Genomic DNA, 19,006 nt, shown 5'->3' with positions numbered 1-19,006 from the left:
TCAAAATTAATATTGTTATTTTAGGTCAAATAAAAGGTTTCCAGCACTACAGAACATTGCGTTTTGCTTCAGTAAGAAAAGATAAAACTATTAATATGATCCTTAGATATTTGTACATTATCAGTGTGCTGAAAAACCCAATAAATTCAATTATTCACCCAGAAAGACACTGTGATCTACTTAGATGGAGAAATCCATTTTAGTTATCGCTGAATTTTTATGGAAACAGAAGGATGATTTTTTTCTGGAGGACTGGAATTACAGCTTTAATACTTTCGCTTAGCCCTCTTAAAACTTTTTCAAGATTTCTTTTTTTTAAGCTTTAATGGAAGTTAAACTGTATTTATAAATACGTTTTGCTTTCTGTGATATCAACCGAATACATAAAAAGGGATTACTCTATAAGTAACAAATCTATTTGAAGTCAGTATTTCTTAACTTCTGTGCTGCAATCTGTACTCGGCAAGGCCAGAACCTGACACTGTACTGGGCAAGTTTGTGCCTGAGATTCCTTCAAATAACCACAAACACAAATTACTGAACTGCTGTCATTCAGCTGATGTGTTTCCCATTAGTTGCCAGCAAAGGTGAGGGAAGATGTTAATTTTTCCCCATGACTCCACAACAGTCCTCACAAGTGACTTCTGGGATAATACACACCCTTCTGCCACCTGATGCCTGGGCAATGTACATCTCCAGTGACTTCACTGGAACATCTGAGGGTCTCATTTAACTACTGCAGAAATACCATGAATGAAGCTTTACAGTGCATTGACAAAACACAGCAGAAAATAAGCAAAATAAAATGTGAGGGGCATCAAGGGCAGTATTCATCCTATCCACTTCACAGGTAGGCTTTTTTCCTTACTGCAATCAAAAAGGAAGAATTTAGTAAGAGAAATGCATTGCAAGACCTGAAAACAGTGATCAGCAAAGTACTGTAATGAATATTCTGAAATATATCCTGTATGTGACAGATCCCTATCTGTGAAGTGGGTCTTTTCCTTCTCCTGAGCTTTTTCAAGGGCCCAAATCATTCCTCATGATCCCTTATGTGAACATAATGTTCGTGGCACAAAGAAGCACCAAACTCAAAGACTGAGAACCAATTCCTGTTTTTGAGCCTATGGCTGTACCAATGGGAATGGCAATCCTCAGGTGCAGCAGACTGGAAATGAAACAGGAGTCTTTAGGGGGTGGGTGGAGTTAATTGCTTTGTTATGCACTGCTAAATAAATTAAAAACCACCTCACATGAAAACCGTAACGTCAAACACGTTAACTTTTAAAAATCTTCTGACACATGAAGACAAATTAAGTTTTAGCTAAAAAACCCTCCCAAACCAAATTACAGCTGCCAGCCAAATATCCTGTTGGTAATGATTCGCTCACTGAAATGTTACATATACTACTTCAATTTATAAATCCGCATTTCAGAAGAAAAAGTGCAAAATAAGGTTTAGCAAATTAGATATTAAAGATTTTGCTACTGACTGCAGTTTCTGTTGCATTAGACAAGCACATTATTTGCCTTAGCAGGCAGAAAAACAATGACTGTTATTATGCCATAACAGCTACATTAAGATAACTGTAAAAATAATCGTAGATTCACAACATCAGTTCTGTGTAAACATTTTCAGAAACATTTCTTTATCTTTAATTTGGTTTGCAGTGTTACATAAAGAACAGGGCTTAAGCCAAGGAATATGGATTGACAATATAAAGTCTTGCAAATTTAGAAATAATAGTACTGGCCTATTATGCTTCATCTGTGTTAGCAAATATTTTAGGAATAGATCAAAGTCACTGCTGAGCTCCTCACACTGCTATCACATGTGGTTTGGATTAAAGGCAGTCTTACCTCCTATGTTGAAGCTTCCTGACAGGAAGATTTATTAGATGGGAAGCCCTTGCAGTGGACAGAGGCCACACATGGAAATACTGAGAATCTAAGCAAAACCCACCAAGGGATATTCAGGGTGCTTTTGGAGAACAGACTGCTGTGTATTTCCATCTCTAAACAATCTACTTTTTTTGTCCCAAAGCCACTCTGGGAACTGAGTTTGCACATGGTAAGCAGAGACCATCAGGGGACTGACTTCGAAACTGCATATTACTTCTCTGATCTGAACCATTGCTGTAGACTCACAGAGCTATCAAACAATTTGCAGCACATTTATCTCTCTGAACTCTACTGGCACTTTTCTGTTATCACTTTAAGAGGTTCAGGCCTTTTAGGTAACACTTCTAGAAAAATGTCATGTAATATTATTTCACATCACTTGGGTAATTAAGCAGTATAATTTGCGGAAATATTGTGCAAGAGGAGGTTGCTGTTGCTAATGATGTGACTTAGAGACGCAGGAAAGAAATAGAAGTGGGTACAAAACACTGCAGAATGTGTACTTAAAATTAAGGCCCAATTACTCATGTTTCTGTGGTCAAAAGATATATCAACAGAAGATGTAAAAGCAAGAGAAACAGCTTCACTGCAGATACCTACCAGGGACCTCCCTGCTCCACACAGATTCTCCATCATGTGCCCTTCATCCCCAAACCAACCTGACTTCCCCAGAAGCACATTATCACATAGATATCTGCTGCTGGCTGATTGTGTCATTTGCCAGCAGCAGTCACTGTGAAACAAGAGATGAGCACCTGATCAATTCAAGTAAGAACTGTAAGAGAGTTAAGAAACAGTCAACTCTGTATGTATGTGTTGTGTGCTTGAGGTTTTATACCCTTGTTTACCTTGGTCATTCTGTTACCTGAGTTCTTGACATTGTACTTGGAATCCCTGGAGCATATGCAGTACATGCATACTGGTATGGATATGACCAACTAAGGTGAAAAAGATGGGAAGAGGGTGAATTTGGTTGTACCAATCCAGCAGGTTAAAGCAGGATTCACATCAAGTCTGACTCGTACACTGGGCATGAGAGCACCCTCAGCAGGTGATGTGTCATCATGAACCCTTCATCTCTTCATACTTTGGCTTCCCCCAGTGCAATAGGCTGTACCTGGTGAGTTGTGGAGCGATTCTCTCAAATTCTGAGCAAGTCATCTGTCACATACCAGCTTTTCAGCATGGGATACAAAGGAAACCGGCTTCAAAATATATGCAAAGACATGCTCAGACTCATAATTTTTCCTCATGGGGAAAATTCCCAAACCACAACATGCAAGCATTGTTCAGCAGATGTCATGGAGGAATTAAGAAGCTGAAGATGGTTCATTTGCACATCTCTGATTGCAGCTTACATCTGTGCTGCTTAGTAATTGCTGTGAAAGCAATGGCTGAAACACTATTGGCAATCCTTTCAGGTCAGAAATAGCCCTGAAAATGTGCCCCCAGACTAGGGTGACTGAATCTGTAAAATTTGGGTAAGTTAGGAGTTAGAAGCTGGGCTTCTCATGACCTTTGAGGATAAAGTAAAACACAGGGCAAGACATTTATTTATGTTGCAGTACCCTGTGTCTCTAAACACTAGAAAGATTTGGCTTTCATAATATCTTTTGAAGGACCCAAACCTTTGCAAAAACCTGCACATCAACATACCCACCTCAATGGGTGGTGGGAGACAGAGAAATAGGAAGGGTTAAGGACACATGGGCTGCTCATCAACTAGAGGCACATAGGGCTAACCATGGCATAGTCCTCCAAGGTGGCAGGACGCTGGAGGGACCAAAAGCACACCAAACACCACCTTACATTGTCCAAAACAGACAAGAAGATTCACAAGGTCTGTTACGAAAATAAGCAAAAGCAGATGAGACAGGTTGAAAACTATGCCTAGCATCAAAGCATACCATGGCTTGAAACCCACCAAGGCTGTTAAAGCTAAAAGTCAGTGTATTTAACTAGTCATAGGAATACTTATCTATGAGCTACTGCCAATGAAAAATCAGCAATTATCTTTCATGTTTAAGTAACCTTGCACAGTGTTTTACTTAACAAGATGTGTGTCACCACTGTCCTGGTTCCAGCCAGGGCAAGGTTAACTTTTGCAGCAGCCATGAAGGGCACACTAGGACCCTGGGAATATTCTACAGCACACCTCAGGCCATGCAGAGGGGACAGGGGGTACTCTTTGTTCCAGCCCATCACCTCAGGCCATGCAGAGGGGACAGGGTGTACTCTTTGATCCAGTTCAGGTTCGGTCTGGCGCGGTGTGTGTGTTGGGGCAGCTCCGGGATCCGCGTGGTGAGTGATCGCGTGAGTCGCTCACCTCAGGCCATGCAGAGGGGACAGGGTGTACTCTTTGATCCAGTTCAGGTTCGGTCTGGCGCGGTGTGTGTGTTGGGGCAGCTCCGGGATCCGCGTGGTGAGTGATCGCGTGAGTCGCTCGCCTGTCTTGTACACTCTGCTATTAATAGTTACTGATCAGATGTGTGTCACCACTGTCCTGGTTCCAGCCAGGGCAAGGTTAACTTTTGCAGCAGCCATGAAGGGCACACTAGGACCCTGGCAATATTCTACAGCACACCTCAGGCCATGCAGAGGGGACAGGGTGTACTCTTTGATCCAGTTCAGGTTCGGTCTGGCGCGGTGTGTGTGTTGGGGCAGCTCCGGGATCCGCGTGGTGAGTGATCGCGTGAGTCGCTCGCCTGTCTTGTACACTCTGCTATTAATATAGTTGTTACTGATCATTTTCTTACTTCATTGCTGTGACTAGTAAATTGTTCTTATCTCAACCCATGATCTTTACCTTTTGTGCCTCCAATTCCCTCCATCCTGCCGCAGGGGAAAGAGGTGGGGGAGTGAGCCAGTGGATCATGGTTTAGGGGGTTTCAGTGGAAACAGTAAATGGAGGAATACCACTCCTATACCATGACAACCATGCAAGTTTAAATGGGACTATTACAATCAACTACTGCAATAAGCACATAGTGCAAGGCAAGAATTTTCTGATGAGAGCAGCAGCAGATGCAGAACTCCAGAACATTTGCTCCTTTCATGTACCAGATATCCTGAGTTAGGCAAACCATGTTCAACTTGTTTTAAAGTATTTAATCACATTACTGAATTATTCCTTGGGGATTTTTAAAAAGTAGTTCACGGCCATTAAGGATATGCGTCCATTGTGTTAATCCATGAACTTACCTGGTAAGTTTGAGGAACAGGGGCTGGTAGATCCAGAAGGTCATTGGAAAATAGAGAAGACTTAGTTCTTTAGATCCAGAAGGTCATTGGAAAATAGAAGGAAGACTTAGTTCTGGGTAACAGCCAGCTGTTACACAGCACAACCAGGACAAACACATGTATTGGATGCAGCAGTTACCCCCATTGACAGGCTGCAGGGAAGACTAAGATACCTATCAATTGTAAAGAGTTCATTTTCCAGCAAGAGCCCCATATCCTGGTGGCTTATGCCATTCAAGAGAGCTACTTTTTCACAAAACCTGTTTTCTAGTCCAGTTCATCACATGGCATCATGAGCATTTGTGCAAGGATCACCACTACAGCTTGACATGTCTGGGAAAGTAGATGCTGAGGCCTGCAGCCCTGCCAAACCACTGCCTGCCAAGCCTCCCCAACAGGCATCAGGCAGAAGTTACACAGCTGAATTTTAGAAGCCCAAGGAGGCCAACCCAATACCCTATCACTTTATAAGCTTATTAAAAATGAAGCAACCTTGTTTTCAGGAGAACTGTACAGAAATTAACTTACATAATTAATTTAATGAAAGCTCCCTCCATGCAGCTGCTTACAGTAACAGCGTTTGAGCTGTCCATGCTTTGCATATAATGTAAGCATTGATTTTGCATTATATTCTTATTTTGATACTGTTCTGGAAGGCTTTTTGACAAATATCTTTCTATAAAAATTCTCGCTTGCCATAATCCAAGATTTTTCATGAAAAAACTACCGTATTTGAAATACTGGAATATTTTTTGCCTTGGGAAGATAGATTTCTGCACAATCCCCATTTTCTATGCCATATAGCCCTTCTGCTCTATTTCATGAAGTGATCAACACTAGCTCCTTCAGATAAACAATCCTGAATAGAGAAATACATTTCGGTTTTGGACACAATGTGTTTACATAATTGGCTTTCTCATGCTAGTCTAAAGATGTGCTTTTCTGCTGCTGGATAGGGCTAGCTGTTTTCTGACAAAAACATGCCAAAGAGTTAAAATGACTACTGGAATTACAAAGGCAGAAATTTAAGTGGCATTTAACAAGACCACCAAACATCTTCAGCTTCTCCTCTTCTGTACCCTAGAAACTCCCAAACCAAAGCTAACTCTAACTTATGATGGAAGACTGAAAATTATGATTGCCTCAAACATTTGTAAGTAGTAGTTACACAAGTTCCAGAATACAGAAGGACTCAAAATGTTGCATTTGGTCTAATGCCACTATTATGAACAAATTAAAAGCCCAACAAACAGAACCAAGAGTCAATACCTGAAAGGAGCTTTGTACAAAAGTAATTAGTAAAATTCCATACATTCCAAAGATCAGTGTTTCATTTTGGTTCACTTTCTGTATCTTTACTGTACCAGAGGAGAGTCTTTTGATAGAAGCTTCTCCCCACCCTCCCCCCTTTAATAGTGAATAAACCTTTATGAAGGATTTTACATTAGAAATTACATGTTGAAGTAGAGATGTATTTTTACACTTGTCTATAGGGATAACCGTGTGCTAGTACTGCAAAAGAACAAATCCAAGAATGTTTAGCATAAAATAGACTGAAATACATCTTATCTGATCCTTCACACAGGTGATACCTTAACAGCAGAATAACTAACCTACTCCAGTTATCTTACTCTGATCCCAAGGAAACACAAGATACTCAGTATTTTGTAAAAGGCAACTAAGGAAGGTTGGGATTTATCCCCTACATTTTACTTCACATGACTTTCAAATGACTTCATGGGACTTCATCTACTTTTATCTTGCCAGCCAATTTCCTTCACATTATGCAAGCACCATTCAGCAACAGGCAAAACACTGATGTTTTATGAACACTGTTCTAGGTGCAAATCCACACCACCAGATCCAGTACCACAGAACAGCTAGCTGCTTGTGCCCGAGTCCCTCTGTGCTGGTTTTGGATGGGGTAAAGGTAATTTTTTTTGTAGTGACTGGCATGGGGCTATATTCTAGTTTTGTGCTGAACATTGTGTTAATAATACAGATATGTTTTTCTTACTGCTGAGCAGACCTTACATAAAGCCAAGGCATTTTCTGCTTCTTGTACTACCACACTGTTGAGGCGGCTAGGGGTGCATGGGAAATTGTGAGGAGACACAGCCAGGACAGGTGACCTAAACTGACCAAAGGGATATTCCATACCATATGACATCATGCTCAGCATATAAAGTGGGGGGAAGAAGGGCAGTGGGGGGGGAGATGTTTAGAGTGATAGTGTTTGTCTTCCCAAGTAAGCACTGCACATGATGGGGCACTGTACTCCTAGAGACGGCTGAACAGCTGCCTGCCCACAGTAAGCAGTGAATTAATTTCTTGGTTTGCTTTGTTTGTGTTTGCAGCTTTTGCTTTCCTTATTGGACTGCCTTCATCTCAGCCCATGGGTTTTCTAGCTTTTACCCTTTCAATTCTCTCCCCAGTCCTGCTGGTGAGGGAGTGAGTGAGCAGGTGTGTGAGGATTGGTTGCTGGCTGGGGTTAAACCATGACAAACTCTCTCCAGTAAAGAGAGCATAAAATAGACCAGAGTTGATTCCATTGTTATAAAAGACTCAGACTACTGGAAAGTAGCAGAACAAAAAAATTACTGCAGGGATAATACCACAGCATTACAGTATTTACAGGTTAGTTTTTTCAGAGTTTGCAGACACACTTCATAAATACACTGTACCTACTTTGCCATAAAGACTTAATATTTAATGCATTAAATTTACATCATTCTATCACAGACCGTTCTTGTTCTATACATTTAAATTGTGATCTGTGAGGCATAGTCAGAAAAAACAAGAAAGTTGAGAGAGTTCCCTCTTGGCTTTTAACAATGCTGAAGATTAACTTGCAGCCAAATGGCATGGATGATTAGTGCTGCATCGATTTTAATATTCTCCTAATACTGAGAAATTATTGTCTTTGTCTTAACTTTATAGTACAGTTCTCAGAGCTATTTCAATTAAACACTTAGATCTGTTTTCCAGTGTTTTGAATAGCTTTTTTAATATGCAAAAACATCAGCTAAGCTGAGACATTACTTCAATATCTACAAGTTCGTATGTTTTCTCCTAATTCATTTTAGGCTTTAATTTACCATGAATATCCAAGAGTTATTTATATTTACAGGGTACATATTGTACTCAGGCATGAAAAATGTAATTTGTCTCACCTAACAAGTCACCATTAGCTTTTATCTCTACTTTTCCATAAGCAGAATATTTTTAACATATTCAGCTGGAGTTATTTTTACCTCACAACTTGTCTAATTCTTTTTTAATAAGAGAAGTCATATGTCAGCCCATCACTACTAGTTCAGCTTATTTTCAGATAAATCAGAAATGAAAAAGCCTACATAAGGGAAATATTGCATGAAAAAATAAATCTTTCTCTCCCTATAAAGGCAAACATGACCAAAACTTTTGGATTTCCTTTTTTGTTTTTTTCAAATGCTCACAAAACTTTTACAAAGATGCTGTTTTTCTCCTCAAGAATTTGAAACCAGCTCTAAATAAACTAGAAACCTAAAGAAATAGAAAATAAGTTTGGCATGAGAGTTCTCCATTACAGCAAATAACCTAAACCCTCAACCCCTTCAAAACACACAGAATCATAGACCAGCTTGTGTTGGCAGGTTCCTTAAAGACCATCGAGTTCCAACCCCCTTGCCATGGACAGAGACACCAGGTTGCTCAGGGCTCCATCTAACCTGGCCTTGAACACTTCTAAGGATGGGGCATCCACAGCTTATGTGGGCAACCTGTGCCAGTGCCTCACCACCATCACAGTAAGGAATTTCTCCCTAATATCTAATCTAAACCTACTCTCTTTCAGTTTGAAGCCATTCCATCTTATCCTGTCAGCACAGCACCTGATGAAGTGTTCCTCTCTGGATTCCCTGTAGGCCCCTTCAGATAATGAAAGGCTTCTATGAGGTCCCCATGCAACCTTCTCTTCTCCAGGCTGAACACTCCCAGCTTTCTCAGCCTGCACCATATACTACAAGGTGTGAAAACACATGTGCAGAGTCTTCAGTGGTAAAAAAACCCTTATAATAAATTGTTATGAAGGTGCCACTTATAGGCCGATTTCTATGAAACTCAGATTCTGGCAAAGGTATGATGTATAAAAATATGTTAAATACTGCTTCATCTCTGTAGCAATACTGCAGTGATGATAACATGGCCAGTCTGGAAACATTAGTCAATGATAAAACTTAAATGCTGAATACTTAAATTCCTTAGAACTTTAAATTATGAAGCAGAAGACAGACAAATCACACACCTCAACATATCCAGAACAGAATTCTGGCAAAGGTATGATGTATAAAAATATGTTAAATACTGCTTCATCTCTGTAGCAATACTGCAGTGATGATAACATGGCCAGTCTGGAAACATTAGTCAATGATAAAACTTAAATGCTGAATACTTAAATTCCTTAGAACTTTAAATTATGAAGCAGAAGACAGACAAATCACACACCTCAACATATCCAGAACAGAACGTCCATATTTAATAATTCCTGCTGCTGTTCATTCAGTTAACCCTCACCCTTCACTACTTAACTACTGAGTTACTTCTAAGCTCTGAGAAGGGAGACTTAAGTAAAAAGGAAGTTCTTCCTTTAACCATTAATGGGCCCTTAAGAACCTGGAGTCCTTAAAAAAATGGGGAAACCAAAACTACTTTCAAATGGTGTTTCAAGCAACTTGAAGCAGAACTGTGACTGACAGATGAATACAGAAAAATATCACCTGCACTATTTGTAAGTACCATACAATTGTTTACCTAGTCTGGTACCTTGCTGTTCATACAGCTGGTCTCCCTTTGGCAGAGTATTAGCTACACCACATTCCTATCTTTCAGAGCACATGGCCATCAAACTCTTTACAAAATTGAATATAGTGAGCAGGGAAAACTTCATAGGAAAAAAAAAAACCAGAAAGCTCAGTTTTTCCCTTAAAATTTGTTTTCCAGAAGTACTCACCAAGCTCAAATAACCACTCCATTCTTGATCTTCGAAGTAAACCTCAGAACAGTAAGGCTTGAATTGTAGGAGGAGAAAAAAAGCAGCAGGGAAATCAAATTTACTGCTCATAGAATACACCAGTCTAGGGATGCTAGACTGTTATCTTAATAACCACCTGGTCTAGAGAATAACTTGAATTCTTAAGCACAAAGACCATTCAGCACACACATTGCAAGATGGAGGGAAGGTCAGCCTGAATCTTTAAATAAACTGGCAGGTGAAGATGAACTTGAGTTTTCATTGACTATTAGAGAGACCATGGAGCAACAACTTCTGGGACCAGAGCTACCAAGGATTACCAGTACTCTTTCAGGTGACAGAGAAGCCGATATTTAGAAATGTTGAAACGTAAATCCTTGTCAGTCTTTTACACTAAGAGAACTTATCTTTAAAAGAGTTCTTCTGCTATGTCTTAATATCTGTGGAGTTCTGTGCCCTGGGATATATCACCATTGACCACTTTACTTCTATGGTGGTGCCAAAGAGTGCAAGGGAAAATTTTCCAGCCTCGCAAGACAGGAAGGAGCACACCCAGCATTAGAATTTAGAGGTGGCCCCCAAAAAAGCCCTAACTATTACACTGTTCACCTTGTGAATTTTGCATTCACTTTTATTCCTGTGTCAAAGAAAATGTGCAAAGGCCAAATATTCTACCAATCTCATGAGCGTTTTTGACCAAGACAAGTTCCTGATTCCAAGATGGAACAAAATCTAATCCATCTTCCAGTGTTAAGACTACTGTACAATCACTTTACAATACAAGCAGTGAAACCATATATGCATTTGTTTTCTCCTCCTCAGAGTTTATTTTGCATGTAATTTTACAATTTATACTTCACATCATACATTTATTCCTTCTCTTGAAAAAAAGGTTTGACACAGACGCTTGCCTTGCATTACATTTTGAAACCTGGAACTGGTGCCAGTAAAAAAAAACCACCCTATAAAACATATTAGATCAATACAGTGTAAATATAACATGTATTAGAAGTTGCTCGTTATTTCACTACCAGTAAAACAAACTGGGAAAAAAATATAATCAGTTTCAGTTGCTAAAACAGTTCAGTATATTTTATTTAAAGTCATAGCGTAACAGGAATGCTTTTATTAGCCCACAGCCAAACAATGATCAAACTAGTGTAGAGGAAAATGAAGCATGATCCTATGGTACTCAACTGCAATATAAAATTCTCTGTCACACAGAACGTATCAGACTGGGGATGTTCACAAAGTCCTTTCAGTGTGAACTCTGCAAAAGAATGTTTTCCATCATGCTGCATTATTCCATCCCTTATTTTGCTTAAGTAAGCCACAAGTAAGCATTCCAAGAACTGTGAATAGATTTTTGTGTTGGCACAACTATTCAGTAATTTACACAATGGTTCACACAGGAAACTGGGTAAAATTATGACTTGGAAATGTTCACGGACATCTTCCTCTTTGGCTACTTTAAAAGTTAGAAAATTCAGATTTGTACAAAAGACATTCATTTCAGAACCAATTCAAATATGTTTTTAAATAAATGGAACAAAATAAAGCATGTCTCATTAATTTGGTATCAATTTTCCAGAATAACTCTGCAATACATTTTCAAATATACAAAATCTTACTCTTTACAAAAATGTAGCTCATGAAGGAACTCACTTGAATTATATCTGAGCAGCACTCCAAGAATTAGCTATCTTAATTTTAATCAAAAAACCACCTTAGCTTGATCACTGTATTTTGAGACTGCTTCTTCATGAGAAGCAATGTTTCAAAAGTCATAAAAGTGCAAGAACATCATCATGTCAAATATACAAAATCTTACTCTTTACAAAAATGTAGCTCATGAAGGAACTCACTTGAATTATATCTGAGCAGCACTCCAAGAATTAGCTATCTTAATTTTAATCAAAAAACCACCTTAGCTTGATCACTGTATTTTGAGACTGCTTCTTCATGAGAAGCAATGTTTCAAAAGTCATAAAAGTGCAAGAACATCATCATGTTCCAAGCTGAAACTTCTGGAAATGAGTGAAATCAGTATTGCAAGGTCCTGACATTAGCAAAAAATGCAACTGGAAGTACTACATTTTAAGCACATCTTCCAGTGTGGTATCATTGCAGCAAGAACAAAACACACTTCTCACTGAACATTTTAGTGATCTAAATAAAACACTTGTGTCATTTTTGTCCAGCTGTAGCAAGTGAGATGCACAGACTAAGTGATTTGATTGGGAGCAAATAAGCCACACACACAATAGCATCAGCAGGTCACCAGTCAATCGGCCTGCTCGTTCTGCTGTTCAGCAGTTTTGTGCAATTTTGATTAAATAAAAAATGTCGAAGCACAATACTCTCAGAGGACCTTCTCATCCATTTTGATAAACATTTCTAATTCCATGTTGGATTTCATTGAAGAAGAGGAGCCTCAAATTAGGTCCCAGAAACCGTTAAGGCTGCCTTTTAGCCAAAAACTTCTGTTTTATTTAAGCAAACTACTTACTTTTAGTAAGAAGCATTAATATATAATGAACATTTGAATTCACTATCAAAATGAGGATTACAAGAAATTACAAGCTTTGGAGCAGGATCACTCTTATTATTCCTGATAAAATTCTGTAAACAACAATTTAATCGAGAATGCCTGCTGCTTTGCAACATCTTAAGTGTAATTTTGTACTACTAGAACTACAAACCCAACGTTTTCCTTTCTGCCTTTTGATAAGGTTTCCTCAAAGGAGGGTCTAGCAGTCAAGAGCTCTGCAATTATATGTGAATATTAATCCTAAATTTTAAACACCTAATATTACTATATTCAGTTTCAGAAAGCCTCCTTAGAGCAAATTTTGTTATACTTAGTACTAGTACAGTGTTTCAACACTTCTTCTATGACTTGCTTCTTCAGTGATAGTTACAGAGAACTTCATTTTGGGACATCCATATTCTGAAGCACAATAGCCACTCTGCTTGGAATGTACACCTAGGAAAAAATATGACAAGAACAAGAACAGTTGAAAAAAGCCCACCAACCTTGCAGGATACAACTTCTAAATAGCAGTATGTGAAAACCCCCATATTTTATCTGTTAAAAATGTAATTTGTGCAGTGTCATGGGACATAATTATTACATTTAAAGACTGATTATTGATTGCTTAGTCTCAAGCATTTGAATTACACAAAATAATTTAAAATTTTCAAAGGCAACTTGACTGCAATCTCTTTTCTAATCTATTTTCTATTTATTTTGTTTAAATCTCCTTCTATTTTAGGTGGCTACCAGTAGAGGGCCTCATATGACTTACAATGACCAGTTTCAAAAGCCTGAGGACATCTAGGTCACTAGACCATACAATGACAAATGACAACACTCTTCTGCTGTGAATGAAAATTGCCCCAAGGCCTGTGATGTCATTTCATACAGGTAAATACCAGCAACATGACATGGCAGTATACTCTTCTCACTCTTGACACCTATGAAATTTCACTGTCTGAGCAATAAAACACTCTTAAAACCAGACAATCAAAATTAACCATTTATATTGCATTTTTCTTACCCCTTTTTTCATGACTGCCGTGAAAAACCCAAACACACATAATCAAAAGACTCCTCATTGATCACAAAAGAACTTGTGGCAATATATTTTACATGACATTCCTTCCAAGCAGAGTAGAGTCACAATCTGAAAACAAGACTGATATGTACTATCTACCAATTACCTTGATATATGGTACTCCATCAGTTGTCAAGTCTATGAATGCGTTTTCTGAACAAGTCAATAAAAATGCAATTATAAAAGGTAACACAAGATTGAAGATTTTGGGCTTCATTCTGACAACATCCTCTTTTAGACTATCTTTCATCCCTGTGGAATGTCTAATATTCTGTAATTTCAACTATGTTATCTCCTAAATAGAGTCTGATGGCATGAAAGGCTTTCATTGTTTTCAAAACAGAATAAAGCAATAAAGCAAAAAGCCTTAGGAAAAGGAGAAAAAGACAAGAACAGCTGATCTTCATTGAACCAGACAGTGCTATGTCCAAAGCTTCTTGAAAGGCAGTGATCATAGTGATTTCCCCTAAGGTTTCAGTGATAAATAGCTTCTATGAATCTGTGCAGGAGTAGAAATACTTAATGAAGTCAACTACCTCAAAACATATAGATAAAGGAGAGATTTTGAAATTGTGTATTGAGAAATTCAGCACTCTGGGTTTGGATGATGAAGTGTGGGGGAGAAGGAACAAAGTGAAGTTAGATTCTAAGGAAGAATTTGTAAAATGTTACTTCAGTTAAGGGAATAAAAATTAGCACTAATACAGGACACAGCAACTGTCAATTATATTCTGGTCAATAATATGGCAGATCCTAGGGGGAGTAAATTAGCCCAGTTCCTTTAAAGTCAATTTACGTCAGCTGAGAATCTGAGAGCAGTGTGGAAGCATCCTACTTTGACCACTTCATTGCCAACCAACATTTTAAAGCTGATTTTAAGCAAAATTTCAGAACTTGTGCAGATGATTTTATTTAGACTAATGACAGATACATTTTCTGTTTGCCATGAAGAGATGTATCTGCCAGCGTATTACTTTAGGCAGATGTGTTTTCCTTAGCTAGGCAAATTAAACATGCATTTTAGTGTTGGTTTTTTGTTGTTGCTGTTGTCTTGGTGGATTTCCTGGTAAATCTTAGAACACCCACAGATGGCACTACCTCCAAACCTTAACATACAGCACTATCTCCTAATTTTATTTCATTGGTCAATGTAACTACCTCTAAGGCTTAAATAAACTGGCAAAGCCAATAATTAGGGCATGAACAATGAATACATATAAATTATTGATTAAACATATTAAAAATTACAAATAAGATGATTAATTATTCATTCCAGTGCTGTACAATCTTTTTAAAAGGAAGAATACTACACAATTATTAGGCAATTCTTGTTACAAATATATAGGTATTATTCCTTCCCCCCAGTCCAATAGTATTTCCAGAAATGCAACAGTGTATGTGCTCTGGCTTTATTATTTGTTTAAATAGATAGAATATTTGTGTGATGGACTGGGGGAAAAAAGTGTGACCAATGAGGCTAGAAAGATTCCTTGCCTTTTCTGAGGTAAGGTGAAATATGGAAGATTATCTGCCCAGGATCCCAGCAGGGTTTTCAGCCTTTTCATCCCAGATTTTCACCTCCATTTCTTTCCCTTCTGACACCCTGAATCCCAGAACTTCCTCAGCCTTTTCACTCCGGTATTAACCCTTTTCCTCCAGACCTCTCAAATGAACATCCACTCTTGTAGTAACATATCCCCATTAATTTAAAATTATTTTCTCTGTCCTTTTCCTAAGTGTACTGACATGTAATGAGTAGACTGTGCTCCAAGCATATGCTGCAATTTGCCATTAAGCGATACAATTAAAAAAAGATGTCTGGATTGGACCTCAAGCATACAATTGATCAACTATTCACTCTAAATCAGTGTCATCTACAAACGTGCTGAAGGTGTGCTGCGTCTCATCATGCTGGTCACTGCTTAAGACTCCAAACAGCATCAGTCCTCTCAGCAATTCCTAAAATATTTTCCTTGATACCAGTCAACAGCTGGACACTAAGCTTCTGACAGCCAAAACTACAGCAGCCCAGCCAGTTTTTAACCCACCCAACAACCATCTTATCCAGCCTGTATGTCCTCAGCTCCTGGGCAAGAATGCTGTAGGAGGCAAAGCTGAAAGGTTTAATGCATTGACTGGAGCAACCTTGTGCACAGAAAGCAATCAGGCTGAACATGCATTCTGCCTTTGCTAAATCTTATAGACCCCACTTGCTTGGATACAGATTCCAAGAGGAAGAAGACTTCTCAAGGCACTGAAGGGAGAGGCTGACTGCCCTACAGACATGTCAGCTTTCCTTTTCACATCTACTACAGCCTTTGTTCAGTTGTCATAAATTTTCCTTGACCACTATGATTTTTCACACATACAGTCAGCAGCCTTGCACCTTGCAATCACATCACTGAAATACTTTCAAGCCTCTGGATTTATCCCATTTACAAACAGCATCTCTAAGATGTCCCTAAACTATTGCTCTGCTACTTTATTTTCAGTGGTGCACTGTCACAGGAGAGGGTCTGAAAGCAGGCTTTGCCCTTAGAGTCCGAGCAAAAAAAAAAAAAAAAAAAAAAGGCATTGAATGCTTCTGTACTGTCCATAATGTCATAGTTTTAACTCTTCCTTTGTCAAGGGACTTGCATGTATTAATTAAGCTGCTTTTCCTACTACCTGTAGAATCACCTTCTTGCCTTTCTTCATTACCTCTAGCTAGTTTATGTGTATAGCTTGTACATGGCCTGATATATATATCTATTTATATAAATAGATAAGTACATAGAGGTGTCCCGATGAAAACCATTATAGGAAACCTAGGTATTCATCAGCAAAATACCTTACACAGATTTAATTTTTGACTTTTTCTGTACACTAGGAAGACTATATCAGAAATGCATTCCTTCATATACTGTTGCAAAATTATATACTTCAAATTACCAGCTTCAGTTCTATTGATCTCTACTCTTCAAACCTGTTTTTTCTGATCACAATTTCTATCCCATTCCTGTCTCTTTCACCATTTCACAAGCCTCATTTGGTGAACACAAACAGATGTGAAAGCGCAAAGAACAGAATGCTAAAGAGAATGCATTCATAGCTAACCCATGTCTTGACTGTCATTCAATTAAATCATCCTCAGCATCTCTATTCTGTTTCAAGCTTTCCGTTCATCTGGAACGACCTTCCCAGCTCTTTCCTCCCCAACAGGCTCATCTATGTGGGAAAGGGCCTCAGGAGGCCCAAACTCCCTGCTGAAAGCTGGGTCAGCTCTCAGGTCAGATCAGGTTACTCAGAGCTTTAGATATGTCAGAGAATGCACAGAATCACAGAATATTTGGAGCTGGAAGAGATCCACAAGGATCATCAAGTCCAACTCTTGGCCCTGCACAGGACAGCCCCAAGAACAATACCATGTGCCTGAGAGCATTGTCCAAATGCTTCTTGAACTCTGTCAGGCTTGGTGCTGTGACCACTGCCCTGAGGAGTCTGTTTCAGTGCTCAAACACCCTCTGGGTGAAGAACCTTTTTCTCATATCTAACCTGAACCTCTCCTGATATAACTTCAGGCCCAACAACACAATGAATGGCCCTGTGCTTTCTATATCAATTGCTTACTTACTACCTCAGGTCCTCTAAGATGTCACACAAACTCCACTATTTTAGGAAGCCATGAAAACATTTAAAAACACACAGAGTAAGACTCATGAGGACTTCTCTGATTGGGGAGTGGAATATGGGGATCGGAAAACACCAGATCTGTTTGGGACAGTTAGGATGACTCAGCTGTAAAGTTTTTGACAAAGTTAACATTCCAAAGTTTAGTCAAATACTGAAATTGAAAGTCTTTTTATTCTCAGTGGAGTATTTGTCAGGAATGAAGTAAAGTCACTTCTGTTAACTTCACCAGCAGGTGTGCTAACAGAGAGGATGATGGAGGACAGGAATCTTGTTTATAATTCAAACACAAAATGCTTTTTGCCATCACCTCTGACCTTTTTATACTGCGTGTCCATTTATACTACAAGGCAGTTGCTCTGTCTGAAACTAGGCAAACCCCACACAGATCAAGGCTTCTGGCACTAAAATAGTGTAACCACTCTAATACAGAGATCAAAAAACCAGATATTTTTATAATCAATCTCCTTTCCACCAACATAGATGGGATTCTAGCAAGATCATAGTCTATTCATGATGGCTCTCACAAACAGGTTAAAAACAACGGGTAGTACTACTGGCCAGGAATGGAAGACGCTTTTCAGCCAAATGCTTATTCCTTATACTTTTTTTTTCTGTGAATATTCAGATAATTTAAAGAAATGAGAGATTAGAAAAGCTAAGGAACACCACATGTATGAAGCACTTGCAAACAGCAGCAACTATAAGTAGAAATCTCACCTCACATATTTTAGGAAGAGGACTAAAATACACAGCAATCTCCAAATATATCTAAACACCCACAAGCAAGAGGTTCTGCAAATGACAACTGCTACTTTCAGATCTGTCAGACTAATTCAGTACCAGGTGCAAGCACAACTGAAATTGGCTGGAACTGCAATGAACTACTCTTCCTCCTACTTTCAGGGTTGGAAAACACCAAGCCCTAAAAATCATTTCAAGGTCATTTTGTAACAGATGGGAGAATTACTAGAACTCAGAGCTAGATCAGGCACTGCAAAAAAATATTCGATAGCACATATTGCAGCTGGTAGATGCAGAAGGCAATGTCAGAAGAGTCTCTGCCAACATTATCCCAAACTTTTAATTAAAACGAGGGCTTCAGACAATCTCATGTCTCTGTATCACTATTAATTGTCAGACACTGACATTATTCTGAGAATATAATTAACCATCAATGAATAAAATAGATGATAGCTTTTCTAACTATAATTTATTATACAAAACCTCAGACATTTTGGTTTTCACTTTGCTAGATATTGCACATGACAAAGAAGGTATGCTTAAAATAATGTGAAGTTCTGCCTTCCACTTTGGTTTTCAATTTACAGCTGTACAGCATGAATATGCAGAAAATAATTTCTCAGACTGTCTTGCTTCATTTATGCAAAAGAAATCTGTATACTGCATAGGCTGTATTTCAAAATTTCTCCTCTATTATCTTCTGCACTCTTTTTTCAGGTCAATAAAAAGTACTTTCAAAAAGACAACTAAAACCCCTGAGAAACAAGTAGACTGAAAAACATTACTAACAGAATAACTTTGGATCATTATATTTGGCTGGTGG

General features: G+C 38.6%; 1 protein-coding gene across 1 annotated transcript in view; it reads right to left on the bottom strand.

The window, feature by feature from the left end:
* Positions 1 to 13,082: 13,082 nt before the first annotated feature.
* The window catches only part of GBE1 (glucan (1,4-alpha-), branching enzyme 1), a gene marked incomplete at its 5' end in the record, with an annotated part of 62,683 nt that continues 56,759 nt past the window's right edge, over positions 13,083 to 19,006 (bottom strand). The window contains one exon of the mRNA XM_009073438.1: positions 13,083 to 13,139. Within this exon, the coding sequence (XP_009071686.1) occupies positions 13,083 to 13,139 (57 nt within the window). The remainder of the gene's footprint in view (positions 13,140 to 19,006) is intronic.

The sequence above is a fragment of the Acanthisitta chloris genome, unplaced genomic scaffold (assembly GCF_000695815.1).
Source record: "Acanthisitta chloris isolate BGI_N310 unplaced genomic scaffold, ASM69581v1 scaffold6774, whole genome shotgun sequence".
NCBI lineage: Eukaryota > Metazoa > Chordata > Aves > Passeriformes > Acanthisittidae > Acanthisitta > Acanthisitta chloris.
The sequence above is the reverse complement of the archived record's forward strand: the minus strand, read 5'-3'. Positions and strand labels throughout refer to the sequence as shown.